Source organism: Dipodomys merriami, unplaced genomic scaffold, assembly GCF_024711535.1.
Source record: "Dipodomys merriami isolate MVZ:Mamm:240054 unplaced genomic scaffold, mDipMer1.0.p SCAF_172, whole genome shotgun sequence".
Lineage (NCBI taxonomy): Eukaryota > Metazoa > Chordata > Mammalia > Rodentia > Heteromyidae > Dipodomys > Dipodomys merriami.
Window position 1 is genome coordinate 2,373,954 of NW_027203071.1, and position 23,347 is coordinate 2,397,300.

The following is a 23,347-nucleotide window of genomic DNA, read 5'->3' on the forward strand; positions in this document are numbered from 1 at the left end:
AACACATTTGTGGCAAAAGTCATCACATTTATTTTAATGTTAAGATTCTTTTAGAGATATCAGGCTGATTTATGGACAAACACATTTAATTTTTTTAATCAGCACACTCTAACACAACAAAGCTTTTAGAGAAAAACATACAATAATATTTCCATGACACTGAGGAAACAAAACTTTGTTAAATAGAATCCACATAGATATAACCATAATGTAAAAGTAAAATAGACTATAATAAAGAATTTTGTGAAACTAGGGGTACATCACATGGGTAGAGGGCATGCTTAGTTACATAATCTCTAGCTCAATCCTCCAAAATAAAATTTTTTTTCACCAAAAGACATTATTATGAAAGGCATGACATTGATCAATATGTACAGTACTCATAAACTGACATGTTGAATTGAAAACCCTTTGTATAACTACTTAAGGATAATAAATTTCTAATAACAAAAAGACATCATTAAGAAGCTGAATTTGATGGCAAATGTTTGTAATCTCAGCCCTTAGAGGGCTAAGGAAGGAAGATCTTGAGTTCAAAACCAACCTGGGCTGGTGAGTTCAAGACCAGCCTGGGTTACACATAGAGCTTCCTCTAAAAAAAAAAAGGCAACACTAAGAGAGTAAAATTTAAAAGTATGTTGTAGAGAATATATATATATATATATGTATATATGTATATATGCAAGGGCTCATATAAAAATGGATATCAATAAGAAAAATGCGGAAATAGAAATTAACAAAATCAAAATTTTGGCAAATGATAATCACGTTTTTCACAAAAGACCAATACACTTAGGACTAAGTGCCCAATCACTGAGTCATAATTAAAATTTGAATCTAAATCACAATGATATATTACCATTAGATACCAATGAGAATGATTAAAATTTAGAAGATTTCCAGCAACAAATGTTAACAAGTGTGGAGCAATGACATGCTTATTCAGTGCTGACAGGATAAAACCTGGTCCAACCACTTTGTCAAAGTATTTGTATTAGCAACTAAGGCCAACACATCCTATGACCTAGTAGTTTCATGGAAAATACAACAATGTATTCACTTAATGGAATACTATACAAGGATGAGAATGAATAACTACCACATATTGAAGATGGATCTCACAAACATAAAGTGTGCAAAAGAAACTGGAGCAAATGTCACATAGTGAATGACTATATTTAAATAAAAGTCAAAAAGAACTAAACAATTTAAGTCCTTGGCTTGGGTAACAGAAACTAAGGAGGGGCTTCAGGGATGCAATGTCCTGTTACTTGATTTTGGTGCTAGTTACACAGGGCCTTTGCTTTATAGAAGTTCATCTATCTTATACACTGAGAAGCTATACATATTTTCTGCATACTTAAAAGTTTGTTCAAAATTCAGAGTTCATTAAGCATAAAAACACACACACACATGCACACTCACATACACACACATCAAAGAAGTATGAAGTCAAAGTTCTGCAATTTATCTCCTGAGAAGGCTCTAGATGTTCTCATTTGAGCAATGTTCTTACTTTTTTATACGCTACCAGTTTTGCTTTCTACTGCTGTTGTTCGGGATAACTGTCTCATATTAGAATTGAGCTTCTTGACTTTGCTCTTCTTATAAACTTTTAAAACCCTTCTTATAAACTTTTAAAACCCTTTCTTATATATCCAAATGAAATCAGCCACAGATTTTGAAAGACAAAAAAATAATCCAGAAAGCTGACTGGGCATGATGGTGCATATTTGTAATCCCAGTACTTGGCATACTAAGGCAGGAGGGTCACAAGTTCCAGGCCAGCCTGGGATACAATTGCAAGCTCAAAATCAATCTGGACTATTCAGTATGATTCTGTCAAGAGAGGGAGAAAGTAGAGGAAAGAGGGATGGGGGGAGAAAGGAGGAGGAGGGAAGGAGGGGGGTACAAAAGCTAGAACCTAACATGGAAGCTGAACTACAATATGAAATCTGCTAAAGACCTGGGATTTGACAGTACCATTGCATCTGAGCAATGTAGTAAGTGAACAGTGAAGGCAAGTCTAAAACCAGTAAGTGGGACTGGATGAAGATTTGCCTGAGAAAGTGAAAGCCCCAGATCCTGTTTCCTCAGCAAGTGCATCTAAGCAACTGCCATTCCCCAATCAGCATATAAGACCAGGTGTTCATTTTCTGGAGACGGTATCAGGACAATCTGATGACCCACTTGAAGTCCTTGAGGAGCTTACTAACAACACAGAGTCTAGAAGTTTGCCCTGGGAATCGCCCAAGCTTCTGGTCTAATAGACACAACAGTAGGGATGACAGGTGAGCATGTTCCTTTAGGAAAAGGAGATTGCAGAAAGGAGTTGATCCCTCTGTAGGTGTGAACAGACTTTCTGAAAGCGCAGGCACTGTAAACAGTTGGCTCTCACAAGCAACAGTAGTACATAAGAGAGAAGAAAGATGAGGAGGGACTGGATGTGAAGAAAGATGCTGAGACTTTCAAGCTAGATAGTCTCAATCTACCTGAGAGACAGTAATGTCATCTCATAAGGAAGAGGCCTCAATAATGGTGAAACACATTTGGAGCCATACCTACCTATCAGAATGAGAGGGAGTCACCAAAGTAATGGAATGGACCATACAGGAGTTGGGACACTGGAGGCCCAGTAGGAGTAGGAGAAATTGAAAACTGAAACAATGGTAGTTTGTGATTGGCCCTGAGACCCAGGCTGGGGGAGAGGAAACAGAAGTCAGGTCAAGGTCATGGAGTTAGGAGAGTCATCAAGAAATGTGGAAATCACATTTGGAAAGCTGAACATAGAAGCAACATATTGGTTTGGTGGGAGAAGGGGCAAAAAGTCACCTACATATCACCACATATCACCATTCACCATAAAGACTACAGGTAAACAGTACACATCAAACAGCCTACAGAGAAACTGGATCACTCAGACAATACTGGTAGAAATGTAAAAATGTATACCACTGTGAAACATAACTTGGCAATTCCTTTGAAAAATAAAAAAAAAATATTCCAGTAAATGACAAGGTACATACACACAAGAAGTTATATACAGATGTTCATGCAACTGTATTCCTAATATCTAAGAACTGGAAACCACCCAAATGTCTTTGAATGGATTAATAAACAAACTATGGATCATACACACCACAGAATATGAATCAGTAATACAAAGGAATGAAATATTGGTGCACACAATTTGGATTCTTCTCAAGTAAGTTTTAAAAAGCCTCAATCTCAAAGTAATGCATACTGTATGAATAATCATGAAATAGCATAATAAGATAGATGGAGAACTATTAAACTGCCAGGGGTTGTAGACTAGGGTACAAGGGTGATAAGTAATTGATACCATAATTATCATGGTGGTTGTTCAAGATTCCACATGAGAGCACTGAACAGAACTACACACATATACCCTCTCTCTCTCTCTCTCTCTCTCTCTCTCTCTCTCTCTCTCTCTCTCTCTCTCTCTCTCTCTCTCTCTCACACACACACACACACACACACACAAATGAATATGTATATATATGACAAAACTGAGTCAGTTCTGTGGTTGTGTAAGTCTAAAATCTATACTACTCAGAAAAGACTAGTTTGAAGAATCTGTATAATAAAACTATTCTGCTTTTTTTGATAGATAGGAAGGGGCCAAAATATGAAATGACTGAATCAGTAACTAAACAAGTACGCCAGTGGGTTTCTTTTCTATCTGGATGTATCATATTTTTAAAAGTCAAAAATATAAGGGAAAACATGTCTCCTTTGTCTCATGGGACAGCTTTACTTTACTTAACATAAAAGTTTCCAGGTCTTTCATTCTTTGTAATGGATGAGTAAAATTCCATTGTGTATATATACCACATTTTCTGGATCCATGCATCCACTGAGGGGCATCTGGGCTGATTCCATAGCATGACTATGGTGAATAGTACTGCAGTAAACATGGTTTTGCCAGTGGTTTTACTGTATCTTGGTTTGGAATTTTGGGGGATAAATGTCTATGAGTGGAATTGCTGGATCATAGGGTAATTCTGACACATTTTCCTTTATATATGGAAGCTAGATTTAGCTTAAAGGCTTATAAGTTTGGTGCTATGCAACTTTATACAAATATATTAACTGAAATATGGTAGACTCAAGAGAGAACTCAAATAGTATAATTCCTTAGAAAGGCAATATTCAACAAAATATTAAATATTCAACAAAATAACACCAGGAAGCATGTATTTGAAAGGGGTGGAGTGGGGTCAAGGAGAAAGGCAGAAACAAAGAGGAAAAGAGAGGGGGGAAGGAATAGGTAGTCAAGAATTCAATGTATATCCTACAAAATTAAGAAGAGTGAAGGGTGACATTGATCAAGATGCCTTATACTCATAAACTGCTTTGTTAAATGGTTACTCCTTTGTACAACTACTTAAAGACAGCAAAAATAAATAAGCATATAATAAATAAACTTTTAAAATAAAAAATAATCCTTTTATCCGCTGAAATAAACACTGAAAAAATATCCTCAAAAAAAAAAGGCAAGGAAAGAAGGAAAAAAAGGAAGGAAAGAAAACTTGGCCAATTGGGGGGAAGGGGCTTGGTACTAGAATTTAAACACAGGTCCTTGTGCTTGCTAGGTAGGCACTCTAACACTTGAGCCACACCCACAAGGTATTTTTGCTTTTTTATTTTTCTAATAGAATCTTGCTTTTTTCTCAAGAATGCCTAGACTGAGATCCTCTCATTGTATATCCTATGTAGCTGGAATAACAGGTACACAGCATCATGCCTAGATTTTCATTGGACTCAAACTTTTTGCCTGACAGACTTCAAACTGATCTTCCAAGCCTGGCGCAGGTGGCTCATGCCTATAATCCTAGCTACTCAGGGGGTTGAGATCTGAGGATGGCTGTTTGAAGTCAACCCAGGCAGGGAAGTCCTCATAAGATTCTTTTCTCCAATTAACCACTCAAAAACCAGAAGTGGAACTGTGGCTCAAGTAGTAGTGCTCTAGCCTTGAGCACAAAAAGGCTCAGGGACAGCACCCAGGCCCTGAGTTGAAGCCCACAATCAACAAAAACTCATTAAAAAACAAAACTGGGATCTTCCAGATCTCAAACTCCTGACTAACTATGATTACAAGTATGAGTCGCTATCTGACTTAAGACTGGCCAATTTGTACCATTTTTTTGCCCAGAAATGTGAATGATCTCCCTAACTCATAAACATTGTCTTTTCTTTGTTTCCCTTTCCTCTCTGGGCACAACCAGGAATAAAACATATTCTTTTTTCTTTCCTTCCTTTTTTTCTTTCTTTTTTGAGGGTACTGACCTTTTGAACTCAGGGCTTCTTGCCTGCTAGTCAAGAACTCTACCCCTGAGCCACATCCCCAGGACTATTCTTCCCTGCTTTACTTCTCTTTTCCTTCCAGCATATACTGAATATCTACAATATGCTCAAATTTTATCCAGCAGTTGAAGCATAGGAAAATACATGAAAAGGAATACACAGGATATTCTGGGAGTGTGTTATGGGCCAAGGCAAGTGGAGGAAACCTGAAGTCCAGGAAAGCCAGCCTACTTCTTTTACCAGAAAACTGGTAAAAGAAGTAGCATGAACAGGGAAAACAAGAGAGTAAAATACTCCAGATAGAAGGGAAAGTATTGGAAAACTTACTATTTAGCCTCTGAGGAAGCAAAACAAATCCAGATGACTTACTACCAATTTCCAGCTATCCATGTCTCTGGGTTGTATATAGAAATCCTATGGTTTGGATTTTAAGTGTCACCACAGGGCCCCTATTTCAGAAAGCTTGGTCACAGCCAAAGGCTGTGGGAAGAAGTGGAACCTTTGGGACTAGAGTCTAGTAGAAGTTAGGACCTTAGTTCCTCCTCTCTTTCTTTTTGCTTCCCTGGCTGCCATGAGAAGAAGAGGCCTTACCCACCACACACTGTCACCATGATAAACAAATCAAGCTGGTACCACCAAAGGCTCACAGCAAACAAGGCCAAGTAACTGTGGCTGAAACCTTGAAACCCTGAGCCAAAATAAATCTTTCCTCCTTTAAGCTGATTTTGTCTGGTAGGATAACTAACATGTACATGATGTATGTACATGTGGTACATATTTACATGTATATTTTAACATTAAATAGTGATATCAATATTAGCAACATTTTAATGTCTATTAATATTTGTTCATTAAAATAAAGTTTTAACATGTATCTTTTAATACTTAAATTCTAGATTCCCAGACCAGAAATACATCCTGGATAGGCTGAGTCCCACAGGACTGTTGTTCCTTTCTCCTCACCCCACCTCCATCCATTTAAGACAAGCCCTCCTGAAAGCCCTCTCCTTCAAGACTGGTTCCCAGATTTTCCCATCTACCTCACCACAGCAGGAGTCACAGCTGGGTTTAATTTCTGCACAGTGCCACCACCCCCTCAACTTGGCAAAAGTATTCTAAATTTAAACCACACAGTACCCAACTAAAAAAAGGCTTAGAAAGAAGAACAAACATACCTTGTGCTGGGCTCTTGTTAGGTTTCACAGGCACAAATCTCTCTTTTTTTTAAGCATACGTAATCAAATGATTCTTAGGTGATAAAAAGAAAAAAGAAAAAAAAACCTCCAAGTCTGCATGAGACCAAAGTGTCTGTTTTTAAATTGCCAAAAGGGTGGGGAAGAGGAGAAAAAGAGGAAAGTGACACGCTGACTCATGTAAGGTACACTTGGATGCTGAGAAAGTCACCCATCTCCAACATTCGTGAATGCTGGAATTTTCCTCCCCATCTTTTCTGATCAACAAGCAGAAAGAGTGAGACAGCAGTAGGAGCCAGAAGTCAAAGCATCTGTCCTAGTTGTGGGCCATCCCCAGCCCCCCAGGTCAGGTCCCCTCTCCAAGCTTCTGATTCCTGGACTATAAAAATAAGAAGGTTGAACTTGGCTAATGGTGCTCAATCTTTTATTTTTCCCCTAGTATTTTCTTCACATTTAACATTGTTTCCTCGTCTGACTTTAATTTTTTTTAAGTTGAGAAACATGAGAGACCTTGCCATAATATTCACAACTGCATCCATCTTTTCATCACCATCAGCACCATATCACATATGAATAGCCGTCCTTTACTGTCCTGACCAAACTCCTAGAACTACTGTAATGTGTATCTGGGAAGAGGAGAGCCAAGCACACTAATGCTCAGTGCTGAGATGATTGAGTAAATGACTAAAACTTGAACTTTAGAGGCCACGTACATAGGCAGTCATATAAAGCTAATAGTGCACTAACACAACAGACAACCCTAAAATCTGAAAAAAATATCAGCTCAACTACAATACCAGGTTTGGGCCAAGTTATCATAAACATTTTTGTAACTTGATCATATTATTTTGTAAGTTTTAGGGTCATACTGAAGTTCAAATGGTGAGAACTGACCATTCTGAATCATATAATAACAAAAGTATTAAACATCTGAATGGAAGATCAGATATCACAAACTAAAAAGTTCTTTTAGCACACATACTCTCCAGAAGAACTACACAAATGCGTAAGCATTTCAAAGAACATGTGGGAAAAGAAATGGATAAGCCTTTAATATGCAAGAAAAAGTAACAAGAATCAACTATACATATCCTTTGTTATTTGTTTAAGATGTTATCTTGGAGTATTTTTGCTTACAGCTTTCAGTTTTATAAACTAAAGTTCACATTTTTAAATAGCTTATGCAGGTCAAGCATGCAGTCATAATGGAATGAATAGTAGCAGACCTACAGTTCTGCTGAGGACAACTAGAAAAGCCAAATCAGAAACATCTGCTTAAAATAAGGAGAGCTACTAATTGGCTAGGATTGAAAAGCCAAATTTTAGAAAAAGGAAACCCAACTTTTTGTAAGCCCATTTTCCCACTTAGAGTATTTGCAGATTTTTTACCTAAGTCAAGGAGCTGAGAAACCAGGAAAAGGACAAATGTCAAGAGGTAGAAAAGTCTGAAGAACATCATATGGTCTTACGGTGCTTCAGAGACAAAAAGTGGACATCAAGACTGAAAAGCTACATCCTAGAAAAACTGAGAGAAGTGAGCCAGATACCAATTTTCTCTTGTATCACTGACTCATCTGCACAAGGCCAGGAGAAGAAAGCTGACAAGCAAAATCAACATTTTCCATTTTCAGCAGACTCATTGTCTGAGGGAAATAACATTGGGGCCTACCAGAGGAAGGGGCTGTGGCTCTCAGGAGAAAACACAAGTAGACCAAACTTCAACCAACTGCAAAGCAGTCTTAATTAGGCTCAGTGCTAGTTGCATTCTATACTCGCAGAAGAAAGATGACATCATCCAGAAGCATCAATACAAAATATGGAACATTTAATTAAAGTCTTCTACATGTGAGGAGCACCAACAAGAAAAACAGAAAAGATAAACATACTCAAAAGTACCTATACTTGCAGTTACTAAATGTGTTTTTCAAAACAACTGTGATGTTTGTGCAAAAGAGATGACAAAACTAATATGGTGGCCCAGTTTTTAAAAACCAAAGTTCACATTTTTAAATAGCTTAGGCAGGTCAAGCATGCAGTCATAATGGAATGAATAGTAGCAGACCTACAGTTCTGCTGAGGGCAACTAGAAAAGCCAGATCAGAAACATCTGCTTAAAATAAGGGGAGAGTAAGTTATTCAGGAGGCTAGAGTATCCCAGATGGAGATCAACTCAACAAAAATTCGCTGTCTTACCTGAAATATGGTATAAAAGCAAATTGTCTGGAGATGAGGTTCAAGTTAGCAAGGGCCAAGCCCTGAGTTTAATCCTTAGTCAAAAGGAAAAGGAAAAATTCGGGAAGGGGAAGAGGAAAAAGAAAGAGAGAGAGAATGAAAGAAAGAAATATGGAAGGAAGGAAGGAAGGAAGGAAGGAAGGAAGGAAGGAAGGAAGGAAGGAAGGAAGGAAGGAAGGAAGGAAGGAAAGAAGGAAGGAAGGAAGGGAGGGAGGGAGGGAGGGAGGGAGGGAGGGAGGGAAGGAAAGAAAGATAAGGAAGAAAGAAAGGAAAGAAAGGAAGAAAGAAAGAAAGGAAGGAAGAAAGGAAGAAAGAAAGAAAGAAAGAAAGAAAGAAAGAAAGAAAGAAAGAAAGAAAGAAAGAAAGAAAGAAAGAAAGAAAGAAAGAAAGAAAGAAAGGGAAAATGGAGGGAAGGAATGGAGGGAAGGAAGGAAGGAAAGAAGGAAGGGAGGGAAAAGGGAGGAATGAAAGAGAGAAAGTAAATGACAAATGTGAAGATTTCATTTTAAAAATAATCTAATAAAGTTCTGAAATTTAATACAAAATGAAATTTAAAAATTAAAGGTTGTATATTAATGAATTTAACATAGAAAGGGAACTATAGGGCACTAAAGAAGACCAGGTAAAAAAAATAAATAGCAGAAAAACATGACTAAAAGCACAGAAAATAAGATAAGTGATAAAAGGAAAGGTAAAATGTGATAATAAATGTAGTGTAAAAGTAACTGGAATCTCAGGAAGAGAAAAATGATCAAAATTATATTCAAGGGGATAATTGTAGAGAATTACAATAATTGCAAAAGAAGTAAAAGAAAAGAAAAAATTCAAGCCACACAGATTCATAGTTCAAGCCCTATGGCTGAAAAAATAAAAAAATAAAATAAAGACAGAGGGTGGAGGTAGAAAAGAAAACAGAAAATGAAGTTAAGATCTTAACACTGTCTGAAATATGATGAAACAAAAATAACATTAGGGTAATCACACATACACACACAGAGGCATGTAAGCATGCACGCACGCACGCACGCACACACTCACACAAAGTAAAATGGAAACCTTGTAACTAATACATTAGTAGAGAGAAAATAGAAAGTTAAAAATATTTCTTGATTAATCCAAAAGAAAGAAAACAATGGAAGCATTATGGAAGACGGATAGATGGGATGCAAACCCAAAACAGGAAACAAGTAGTAACCAATATTGTAATTGTAAACCTCAATATATCTACACTCAAACTAAGGGCCAAATTGCCAGGTTGATTTTTTTTTGTAGGGATGGGGGGGGATGATCTTGGGACTTGAACTCAAGGCCTGGGTACTGTCCCTGATCTTTTTCATTCAAGGCTAGTGCTCTACAATTTGAGCCACTGCACTACTTCTGGCTCTTTGCTGGTTAATTGGAAATAAAAGTCTCATGGACTTGCCTGCCCAAGTTGGCTTCGAACCACAATCCTCAGATCTCAGCTTCCTGAGTAGCTAGGATTTTAGGCATGAGCTACCAGCACCTAGTCATACTGAATTTTTAAAATTTCATTTATGTGCTGCTTATAAAAGATATATATATATATATTAAAAATAAGGACACAGAAAATTAAAATCTAAAACTGGGAAAACCAATCACCTACCATCCCAAAGAAAGCTAGCATTGCTTCATTACTATCAACAAGATAGACCTTAAGGCCAAAAGAGATAATGAAAGAAATTTCACAAATATGGTATAACAACTATAAATTTATATGACATACATTTAATAACATATCTTTAAAGTTAAAGGAAAAATTGGCAAACATAAAAAGAAAAATAGAGAAATACAAAATCATAATGTTTAGAGTTTTACTACTTTTAGGAACCAATCAAATTAGGTGCAGGGGGAAATCATCTGTACTATAAAATTGTTAAAACTGAAATAACTGACAAGACATGGAACCAAACAGCCTTAGTGTCCAAATCTTTTAAAGTACACATACACACACACACACACACATACACACACACACACACACACACACACACACACTACTATAAGCAAAATATACAAGTCAAATACAGTAATACATGAAAAGAATAACAAGTCATACCTACTTGAGTTTATACCAGAACACTCAAAACTCAAAAACTAAACTGTAAGTGGCCATACTATTTGTCATATTATTAACAGGATAAAATAGAATGATATGATCAGAAAAATATTTGACAAAAGCTCAATATTAGTAAATGCTATGATTTAGTACGCAAAGAATATAAGATAACTTAGTCTAATAAAAATAGTATTTATATAATTCCCATGTGAAATATTGTATCAAATGCTAAAAATAATGATAGCCTTTTCCCTTAGGTAAGGAACAAGATAAAGATACTCACCATCATCACCCCTATTCAATATTTTAAGAGAGATCTTAGCTAGTTCATATGAGAAGGGAGAAAAAGGTACAGACTGGAAAGGAACTGATTTTTTTACAGAAAATTAATTGTCTACATAGTAAGCCCTTAATGTAAAAACTATTAAAATAAATCAGTTTATTTAAATAAATTAATTAAGTAAATAAATTCAGTTTAGCAAGAGCACTGAAATACAGTCAGCATATAAAACTGAATTGTAAGCTGTGTATGGTAGTATAAACCTCTTCTCTCAGCATTGCAGAGCAGAGGTAGGGAAATCACAAGGAGGCTAGACTTAGCACAGAGTTGCAGTTCATTCTGAGCTACAAGGAGGATAGACTTAGCAGAGAGTTGCAGTTCATTCTGAGCTACAAGAATAGGAAACAAAAAAGACTGAAAGGGAAAAAATGGATTTCTATTTCCCCAGGAACAGTTCCAAAATGAAATTTTAAAGTGCCAGTTCCAGTAGCATTAAAAAACTGGTGCATGACATCACTTTTTTAGCAGAATTATAACCCATATGTCCCAGTATCTCTGGTATTTAATGAGAGTAGTTCATACTCAGGTTAATCCTATTGTTCAGGACTGTGGTAATCTTTTTTAAAGGGGTCAGAATTGAATATATAATACCCAAAAGTTTTCATGTTAGATCAAGCCCTTTCAAAACAGGAAGGGGGTAAAAAATCCAGTCATTTTGCTACTCAGTTTGCATCTCAAATGCATATGAATATAAAATATATAACTATATAAACAACACATTTATATGCATTTGTAAGCAATACAAATGTGTATAATATATAAATTAGAACATTAAAAACAATAGGCAACAAAAGAAGTAATATAATAATAAAATAAATGCAAATGATATAATAAATGATAAATAAAATTTTGTTCATGTAAAATATGAACAGAAAAAACAGTTAATATTTTGAGAAAAATTCAAATCTACCTAACATAAATATTAGACAAATAATTATATGCATATTATATTTCAACTGCAATGTAGAGGATAACTGAAATAAGTTATTTATAATTAAAACAACATGTATTTCAACTTGTAAGTTCTCAGTCTGAGCCATGTTAAAAGACACAGTGAAATAGACACATACTTGTACATGTATGCCAACTGAATGATCAGATTAATTGGGCCCCCAAACACAAGCAGTATGGCTTTGAATAAGTGATTTTTCTGAACAAGAATTAAGTATAGTATTCCTTAGATTTGCACAGCATTTTTTTTTTTTTGTCAGTCGGGATATTTGAACTCTGGGCTTGGGCACTGTCCCTGCACTCTTCAGCTTAAAGCTAGTGCTCTGCACTCTACAACTTGAACCACAGCACCACTTCCAGTTTTCTGGTGATTATTTGGAGATAAGAGTCTCACAGACTTTCTGCCTGAGCTGGCTGTGAACCATGATCCTCAGATCTCAGCCTCCTGAGTAGCTAGGCTTACAGGTGTGAGCCACCAGCTTTGCACAGCATTTTTTAATCCTGGACATGTCTATATATATGCGTAACCAACACATATTTTAAGCTCAGAAAAGTATAGATGGTTTTCACCTATCTCTTAAGCAAATCATCTAAGAATTGGAAAGAACACAAGTTAACTAATTATTCAATGAAAACTAGAGGAAATTTCAGGACTTCTAGCATTGCTTCTGTCCAATTCAGCCCAAAACACTGTAGGGCCCCTCAATCATGTGACAATTTCAAAACATACTTGCCAATATCCCTACTGTCCTCAGGAGACTGTACCATTCCCGCTGAGAATGGTAGACAAATTTCTAATGCCAGTTTTACCACGTTAATCCTGAAACAGTGAGAAATCCCAGTCATTCACTGATCACCTCTTCTAAGCCTACCCATTCACAGCAGCAATGACAAAAATCCTCAAAAAATTTTTCTCTAAAACTATCAAGATGTTATGATGGTTACGAGAAAAAAATTACATTTATTTTATGTTACTTTATTTTTGCAGTCCTGGGGCTTAAACTCAGGGCCTGGGCACTGTCCCTAAGCTTCTTTTGCTCAAGGCCAGCACTCTACCACGTGAGCTGCAGTGCCACGTCTGGCTTTTTCTGTGTATGTGGTACTGAGGAATTGAGCACAGGGCTTCATGCATGCTAGGCAAGCACTCTACCACTAAGCTACATTTTATGCTCTTACCTTTATTTTGTTTTCACAGGGTGACAGATGGACACAATATTTTTTTTTTTTTTTGGTCGGTCGTGGGGCTTGAACTCTGGGCCTGGGCACTGTCCCTCAGCTCTTCAGCTCAAGGTGAGCGCTCTACCACTTGAGCTACAGCACCACTTCCGGTTTTCTAGTGGTTTATTGGAGATAGAAGTCTCACGGTCTCTCCTGCCCGGGCTGGCTTTGAACCGGGATCCTCAGATCTCAGCCTCCTGAGTAGCTAGGATTACAGGCGTGAGCCACCAGCGCCCGGCCACAATATTTTTTTTAAGTAGAGCTTAAAAGTTTGGGTCTAACCTAGATTCTGATGACTAGATTCTGTAACTTTCAAGTGAAAAGTTCTTTCAGAATGTGCTTTCATAGACAGCACTCAAATCCTAGTTTTACCACATTAAAATGTGAGGCATATCCCTCATTTGCTCACAAACTGTCATGTTTGCTATTTTGAACTAAAGTCTAGGAAAAGAACTAAAACATTGAGAGGAATAAAAATATTTTCTCTGACCTTATATTTTTAAATGTACCCAAATTTTCCAATTCTCCTTTAAAAAAAATCTTCTTATAAGATTTTGTGAAATACTCAACATATTGAAAAGGAAACTTAGAGCTGAATTTCTATTACTAAAATTTCCAAACAACACAATTTAGAAAATTAATCAAAAGTCATCATTTTTCTAAGGTTCACACTTTTCTTTTTATTTTTTTTTTATTTTTATTTTTTTGTCGGTCGTGGGGCTTGAACTCTGGGCCTGGGCGCTGTAACTGCGCTCTTCAGTTCAAGGCAAGCACTCTACCGCTTGAGCCACAGCTTCACTTCCAATTTTCTAGTGGTTTATTGGAGATAAGAGTCTCACGGACTTTCCTGCCCAGGCTGGCTGTGAACCGAGATCCTCAGATCTCAGCCTCTTAAGTAGCTAGGATTACAGACGTGAGCCACCAACACCGGGCTACATTTTTCTTTTTATAGAAGATAATTTAACTCTAATAATGAATGATGTTGACAATTTTATTTTAAAACTGCAATTTTACAATCCTTACTTAACAGGGAAGTGGTTTTAGAGTTAAAAGGACCTGGATTTAAATCTTGATTGCCACTTGCTATGTACCAATGAACAAAAATTCTTAATCCATTTCTCTTTATGTAAACTACCTTGCAGGATGGTAGCAATGTTAGTTATCTCATAGACAGCTTTTCACATGTTAGTTGTTAATTAAATTGGAGTTATGGCAGTCACTGTTAAAATTAGCTATTACATTAGCCAGTATCTAATTAGTAACCCCTTCTAATTTTCCTTTTTTTTCAATTTTCCTTTAGTTGTTTCATATATAATATTTTTGCATGCAAAAGCATTTTGAGATATGCTGCACATGTATTATTACAATGTCTTTTGTGTTTTATAACTGTACTGGGCTGTCCTAAGATGTAATAAAAAGAGGGGAATGGAAGGAAGACATTAATTAAACCACAATTCAACATTTACTGAACACCAGTCATGTGCCAGTGGATTATAAATACTCAAGTTCTGCCTACCAACATCCTGCTCGGTTATTTGTCCTGTAAACTCCTTTTAATTTTCCTGGTTCTCTTTTCAGTCTGTATAAGAAGAATTGACATCTAAACAATTCATACAGTTTGGTCATTTTTCTGTGGTCTTTTTCAGCATAATGACTCTAAATTTTAATGTATTTGTTTCATATTCAGGTCAACATCTGGTATTTTGGTACCCACAAATAGTTCTTATGGTCTGGTGACCTTCCCAAGACCTCCTCCTCAATACACACACACACACACACACACACACACACACACACACACACACACACACACACACACTTTATGTCACACAATCAGCTGTCTGTCAACACATATCCATCTCCTAGCCTTGAAGGGATCCTACCATCTTAAGAAACAGGCTTGAAAGAATATTGAAGACCATCAGAAACACAATAATTCTTAACTTACTTGAGATTGTAAATTTTGCAAACCAAAGGAAAACTGCCTCCCTTCACATGTACTCTAGACAGATGGATAGATACACACATATGCATAAGCAAGTAACATATAACATTGCATTTCACAGACTCCTTCAAAATAAAATTAACAAGCTATGATTTATTTCAGTGTTGACTAGGACTCATAGTTAATAGGTCTGGTATCAAAATGTCACTTTCATTAAAGATACAAGTATAGGCAACAACTTCCTGAACACGTCTCCAATAACTCAGGAAATAAGAGCAAGAATTAGCAAATGGTATTTTATCAAATTAACCTCGGCATAGCAAAAGAATCAATTAACAGAGTGAAGCCACAGACTAAATAAAAAATGGGAGACAATCTTTGCCAGCTATGCATTTGATGGGGAATTAATATACAGACTATAAAGAGCTCAAAAAACTATGACCAAATAGCAAAATAATTTGTTAATAAATGAGAAAACATTAAACAGCAATACAAATGGTCAATAAATAGTTTGTAAATGTCCAACATCTGTGGTCATCATGGAAATGAAATCAAAAGGACGTTGAGATTCCATCTCACCACTGTAAGAATGGTTGTTGCCAAGAAAATAATCAGCCGGTGCCAGTGTTTCATGACAATAATTCTCATTACTCAAGAGGCTGAGATCTGAGGATCACAATTCAAAGCCAGCCTGGGCAGGAAAAGTCCAAGAGACTCTTATCTCCAATTAACCAAAAAAGCCAGAAGCAGAGCTGTGGCTCAAGTGGTTGAGTACTAGCCTTGTTCATAAAAGCTTAGGGCCAGCACTCAGGCCCCAAGTTCAAGCCCCAGTAACAATAAAATAAAAAAAAAAAAGAAAGAAAGGAAACCATCCATGAGAATTGCTGATGAGGATGAGGGAAAGCAGGAACCCTTATACAATGTTGCTGGGAATATAAATTAGTGCACTCATAATGGAAAGTACTATGGAGCTTCCCAAGTATCAAGTGCCATGACACACACCTGGAATCCAACTATGTAAAAATTGGAGCTAGGGAAGATCTTGGTCTCTGGTCTGCCCTAGACAAAAGTACAAGACCCTACCTGAAAAAAAAAACTAATACATAAAGGGCTGGAGTGTATAACTCAAAGGGTAGAGGACTTGCCTAGCATAAGGCCCAGAGTTAAGCCTTTAGTACTGCCAAAAACACAAAATAAAGTGATAATCCAGCTCTACCACTTCTCAGTCTATTCAAAGGAATCAAAGGTAGCTCACACCCATGCTTACTGTGAGACTATTCACAATAGACAAGATATAAAATCAGTTTAGGTCCCCTGAGCCAATAAAGAAAATGTCATAAAATACACACTGGAGCTTCTCAGCCATGAAGGAGAACAAAATTACGGCATTTACAAGAAAATGGATGGAGCTGGAGAGTATCACATTAAGGGAAATAAGCCAGACTCAGAAAGACAAACATCATATGTGGAATCTAGACCAGAATGAAAGGACATGAAAGTAGAAGGGGACTATTTGGAAAGAGGAAGGAGGAGGCAGAGAGAGGAATGAACAGGATCAAAGTACATTAAGTGTACATATAAGTGTGAATAACATAACCCATTATTCTATACAATTAATACATGCTATTTTTAATATACCTTTCCAATGTGCATACATAAACATGAATACATAGAACTTTCAAGAAACAAGTTACCCTTACCATGTACAATGGTTTCTGACATTTTCTAGTCTGTTCCATATGAAATGTTACTTAAGACTCATCAAGTTGTATTCCCACCTCCCACAATATGAAAAACCATAATGTAATCTACCACCTCTCTACTTCAGAGATAAACAAACTGAGAGACACAGAAATAAGAGGCCTTGTCACAGACCACTAATAGTGATGGCTGAACGACCCAGAACCTGATTCTCCTGAACCCCAGCCCAAAGCTCTTTCCAATAGAAAGTGAAACAAAAAAATTTAGATGCCAGTGCTTTATAAAAAGGGTTGAGGATCCGCAGTTTCCAGCATGTTGATTTACCCTGAGAAAGACAGTGTTTCCATTCTGAACAATAATGAACACTGACCTCATCCTAAGCTTCCAATTCGGGAAGCTTCAATGTTTTCTAAATCACATCCCTGGCCTAGCATGACTTGGCAAATAAGCAAATTCTTCTCTTTCCATTAACTCTTCCTCCAGACACTGCAAACAACACAGAAGAAGCCAACCTTCTCCTCAGAACCGATTTTAAATACTTTGATTACAAACAGAGGTAGTATTTGTCCATGAGAGATAGGCTTAGAAACAGAGTAAACAGATCCTGGGTGCTCCTTATTGCTGTTTTCAGCCCCACCAAGACTGCTTAATTAAAATTTAAACGTCAAAACCACACAGAGATCAATAAATGGATGCGAATGATCGACAGCCTCTGCGATGCTGCGCGCTCCCGGCACCGCCGCCCCCAGCGCTTTTAAAGCCTCAGTTATAGAAATGGGGTTGCTTAAGAGAGTTTGATAGCTTAAAACGCCAGTGTCCCCCATTGCATCAGATTGGGTGCAGGCTACCCCACCCCCCCCCGCTCCTTCTTTTTCTTCTATCTCATCGATATATAAATACCTATGACCCATCACGACACAGAAATCTTTTAACCAGCCAGCTTGTAGCCAACTCCTAGGGACTTGAAGGCCAAACCCCACCACCCATCGCCGCAGAAAGGTTTAGGCCCTGTGTGCTTGGCACCCATCGTGCAGACCACCTAACGGGAACGCGGGAGAGTGCGGGGTGCGGCGGAAGAGGGGGGTGCGCCGTGGGAGCTGCCCCGGGCGCCCTGACCAGCCCTTTGCCTGCATTCCCACAATCCTCCAAAGCCCAAGGGCAAAGAGCTGGGCCCCCCTTAAAGCAGAAGAAGCCTAGAAGAGGGTGCGGCGCCACGCAGTTCAGGGACTGGCGAACCCTAAAATTGGCGCTCAGCAAGCAGGGGCCGCGCACACCACCACCGCCAGGAGATGGCGGCCCGCTGCGCTGCGCCCTGCGCGCCAGCCACCCCTCGGCACCCCTCCCTCCCCTCCCCGTCACCAATGCAGAGCAAGGAAACGGGGGGGGGGGGTCGGGAGGGGGGTCGGGATTGGACTCAGGACCACAGGTGGCCTTTTAAGATTCCCTCAGGGGTCCAATGCCCATCCCCCGCCTCCCCATCTGCGCCAGAAATGTTAAATTTTGGAGAAATTAAACCCCCAGAATCCTCTAGAATCCATGCTGTCGGACTTAAAATTTGGATGGTTCATTTTCATTCCCTTCCTGAGTTCTCACTTAAATGATTTTTTTCTCCTCGCGCATCTCTCCCGACAGAACTAGTGTGGGTGGGTGGGTTTGATCCCCTTGGGAGGGTGAAGGGGAAGGGGGGAGGGGAGGAAGGAGGAGAGCCGAGAGACTTTAGGTTCCAATATCCTTTGCCAGATAAACAGTTCTGAAGGTCAGTGTTCACTCCCCATTGAACAGTCCTGTAAAAGATTAATGCTCATTAAGAGACTCTCAGCCAGCGTTTCTCTTGAGAACCCAAACTGTTTAAGACCAGAGTGTTTCACATACTCCAATAATACACTGGAAACCTACATTTTAATGGTGAACTACTGTCATCCCACCCCCCCAAATAATCAAAAGCTGTTAGAAGGAAACCTGTGAAATGGAAATAGACATCTCAGCCAAGATTAAATAAAGAATATAAAAATACGTTTAGTACTACCAAAAACTGAAAAATTGAATGACACAATATTTGGAAACCAGAAGCCAGTAACAATACATATATTATATAACTATTTTGTGAATTTTTGAATAATATACGCACAGTAATTTTAAATCATCCATTAATGCAAATGAAACATGTCCGGGGTCCTTGGGATGACATTTCATCCCTCGCATCTTCTAGCCGCCTCTCTGCAGCCAGCCCCTTACCTTTATTTTCAGAATCTTTCATTCTCTGCTTCTTCCTTTCGCTGCAAATGAGCAGGAAAAGTCCAGTCGATTCTGTAACCCTGACTTCTGATTTGTCATTCACAGACAGTCGGCGGTCTCAGGGGCGAAGTCCCTAACGCAGGAGCACCCAGGCTCTGATAATTGCATGCAACTCGGGTGTGCGGGTTATAATTTTGCTTATGCTAGAACGGAAAGGATGGAGATGAAGGCAGACGTAAACACAACTTCCAAAACATGGCATGGAATCGGATCTGGATCCTCGCTCGGCTTGCCTTTCTACCCTTTGGGTAAGGAACAGACTGTATAGCGCCTCCTTGCCTCTGGAAAAATGTGGTTCAAATGGAAAGGGGAATCTCTGTGCTATGTGTCCTAGGCTTGTTTTCAAATGATAGCCCCAACTTTGCTGGAGATTCAGAGTGCTGTGCTTTGTTTCCCCATATATATATATATATATATATATATATATATATATATATATATATATATATATATATAATCTCTCATTGCTTTAATCATTCATTCAACAAAGGTTTCTTTTACTTCTGTGGCTAGGTAATGTGCTAAGAACTGGGAATACAGCAATATGTAGGACCAGCTCCCAGTGCTCAAGCTACTCACATCTGTTACAATAGAAAAATGTTCAGTGCAGTACAATGACCTATGTCTGCTGCATGGACACAGGTTACTGAACTCAATTCACCCAGGTGTAAGTTGACACGTAAGAGGCTTTAATGATTGATTGTAAGGCAGAGAGTGGCTCAGCCAGGAATAGGTATGAGAAAGCCAGACCAGGAGACCCTTCTATTGGAGAGCAAGGAAGCGTCAAGCAAATCTTTGAATCCTTACAGTCATGTTTACTTTATATTATTACACAGCTCAGATTCACTCATTCCTTCCTTCAGCCATTCATTCAACTAGTGGTTATTGTGCAAAGCACTGTTCACCTGTTAGGGTTTCAGAGTACAAAAACTAAGACCAAGTTCCTGCTCCGGTGCTATTATATTCCAGTGGGAGGAGTCATACAGCAATTTTTAAAAATAAGCATATTAAAAAGGATAGCAATGCTGAAAAGGAAAGTTAAACATGGTAATAAAATAAAAATGTCATTTTAGATTAAAGTGGCCCTTAAATGGGTGACATTTAAATGGGGCAGGGTCAGCACAGTCTTGCAAACACCTTCACTTAGAACCTGCTTCTTCTCCTCATTCAAAAGTGTTCCTTCCCCATCATATCCATTGAAAAGCTGATCATCAGAAAGATTCACTGTTCCAGTCCAGGATCTAAATAAATTGGGAGAAACAACAACAAATATATCTACATTTAACTCTCATCCTCAGAAATTACTGTTGGAAAATATCCTGAACCAGGAGCAGAGAAAAGAGAGTTCCAAGGCCTCTCTCTACCACATGTTAGCTGAGTGGTTTAGGGCGGATGACTTAACCTCTCTAGCATCAGTTTCTCAGCTGTTAAATGGAGCTAATCATACCTGCCCTGGATATGTGCCAGGCTGTTTAGAAGATCAAAGGGGAAAAGAGATGTGGTATTTGTAAACCAACTGCTCTATAAACGTAAGGTGTAATTACCAACTGACTGAGCACATTGAAGAGGACTAATTGCCAGTGTTTACTTGCTCATTGCTGTAGCCAGGAGTCATATATGGCCACTAGAGGTCTCTGAGTTGATTTCCAGATGCTAAAACCTGACAACTCCCTTAAAATTTGGACTTTTATTTTTTAAGGTATTTGGTATTGATTTCCATTTATCTTCTACTCTTCTTTAACAATTTAATGAATATAAGCTGCTATAGTTTGGATCTCAAATGTCTCCCAACGGCCCGTGGGTTAAAGGCTGTTTTGTTAAAGTGTTGGAAAGCTGAATGACACATATGCCTTCATTTCAACCTCCTACTAACTACACTAAACAAACCATATCAAAGAAATCACATCAAAGAAATGGACATCTCTATCTCTAAGGCCTAAGTCCAAGATAGCCAAAAGGTAACCAGTAGGAGCCCTTTGGGGTGCTGAGAGAATAATGGATTCATGCACCCTTTCATTCAATAACATTCATTATGCCAAGTACTACTCTTAATGCTTTTAACAGTAAAGATGATGCCCTGCAGAACAAAACATTCTCTGTCGTCAGGAACTTGTGGTTCCCAGCCAAAGGTTTCCAAGACTTAGTAACCTTGGCAAAGGGACACCAAGGCCAGGGGTTCAGTCATATAAGGTGGTGAAGTGGAAGAGAACAGATACAAATATGAGCTCTGCCATTTATTAGTCTATAGAGTAAGCTAGGACAAGTTTCTTCCCCTTTCTAAGTACTGATAGTACTTATCTCCTATAGTTGGGTGAGGCTAAAATGAATAAAAACATGTAAAGTACATGGCATAAAGCCTAACACATAAAACACTCTATAAATGCTGTAAGATTTTTATTATTGCCTATGACCTAGGTCAAGTTGAATCCTCCAAACTTTAGTCCCCTCATGAAATGTGGAAAACAAATAACTAGTTTGTAGGATTCTTGTGATACTTATATATCAGGAACAATATAAAGCCCTTGGCATTAAGGAATAACCACCCACTGGCCAGCCTCACTTGAGACTGTTTTTAATCAAGCAAGCTACACCCCCACCAAGGAGATATAGGGGTAGAGAGACTAAGGCTAGAAACTATAAGTAAATGGGCAATAAATGGAAAATACAGTCAATTCTAGGACAACTGAAATTTTATCTAATTTTTTTAATGTATGTGTGTGCTTGTCCTGGGGCTTGAACTTGGGGTCTAGATTCTGTCCCTGGGCTTTTTTGGTCATAGCTAGCACCCCACCACTTGATCCATGCTTCACTTGCACCCTTTTGGTGATTAATTGGAGATAAGAGTCTCCTGTAATCCTAGCTACTCAGGAGGCTGAGATCTGAGGATTGCAGTTCAAAGCCAGCCAGGGCAGGAAAGTCCATGAAATTCTTATCTCCAATAAACCACTCAGAAAGCCGGAAGTGGCGCTGTAGCTCAAGTGGTAGAGTGCTAGCCTTGAGCTGAAGAGCTGAGGGACAGCGCCCAGGCCCAGAGTTCAAGCCACACGACCAAAAAAAAAAAAAAAAAAAAAAAAAAAAAGAGTCTCATAGACTTTCTTTCCCAGGCTCGCTTCAAATCACAATCCTCAGATTTCAGCCTACTGAGTAGCTAAGAAGACAGCTTGTTTAAATAGGGATTCAGGTGGACCCATTGCACTAATGAGATGTACAAGACGTTATGTTGAAAATGAACTTCACAACTTTGGCGCGGAGGAGATGTGGGGGAGGGGAAGGGATGGTAAGGGGAAACAAGGGAGGAGGCAACACTGCTTGATAAGAAATGCACTCATTACCTTGCCCATGTAATTGTAACCCCTCTGTATGGTATTTTCACAATAAAATTTAAAAAAAGATAGGCATGAGCCACCAGTGCTTAACGTCTAATGAAAAGTCAAGCATGCAAAAATCTAAAGAACTGTAAAGTAAGTCCCGTATCTGTACACATTTTATGTCAATCTCTTTATTTGTCCTTAATTGATTTCTTCCTCTGCCCTATACTCCTCTGAAATGGCATGTCTCAGATTGCTCTCCAGACTGATCTCTGAAATTCTGGACTCAAGTGACTCGTTCACCTCAGCCTCCCACATACTAAAATTACAGGTTCCTTATGTTTTACATAAGCAAATAAAAAGTGGACGTAGCCAGGCCCTGGTGGCTCATGCCTGAAATTCTAGCTCATCACAAGGCTGAGATCTATGGATTGCAGTTCAAAGCCAACCTGGCCAGGAAAGTCTAGGAGACTCTTCTCTCCAATTAATCACAGAAAAAGCTAGCAATAGAGCTGTGACTCAAGTGGTAGAGAGCTAGCCTTGTGCAAAAAAGGAGCTCAGGAACAGTGCCCAAGCCCAGAGATTGAGCCCCAGCAATAGAAAAAAAATAAAGTAGAGGTATGGCTCAAGTGGTAGAGCACCAGCCTTGAAGGAAAAAGCCAAGCAGGAGTACAAAGCCCTGAGTTCAAGCCACAGTACCAGGATAAATCTGCAAGAGCCTTTATAAAGAGCCTTTATTTTCCTTCTTGACACAACATT

General features: G+C 38.4%; 1 protein-coding gene across 4 annotated transcripts in view; it reads right to left on the reverse strand.

Moving 5' to 3' along the window:
* Dnajc6 (DnaJ heat shock protein family (Hsp40) member C6) overlaps window positions 1-23,347 on the reverse strand; it is a 142,575-nt gene that overhangs the window by 111,483 nt on the left and 7,745 nt on the right. For 2 of the 4 annotated variants that reach the window (XM_070025816.1, XM_070025817.1), the window contains exon 1: window positions 19,221-19,445. The exons of the other annotated variants lie outside the window; for them this stretch is intronic. In XM_070025816.1, coding sequence (XP_069881917.1) covers window positions 19,221-19,242 — 22 coding nt within the window. In that variant the 5' untranslated portion in view covers window positions 19,243-19,445. Of the gene's footprint in view, window positions 1-19,220; window positions 19,446-23,347 lie in introns of those variants that run through there. 4 annotated transcript variants of the gene reach the window in all.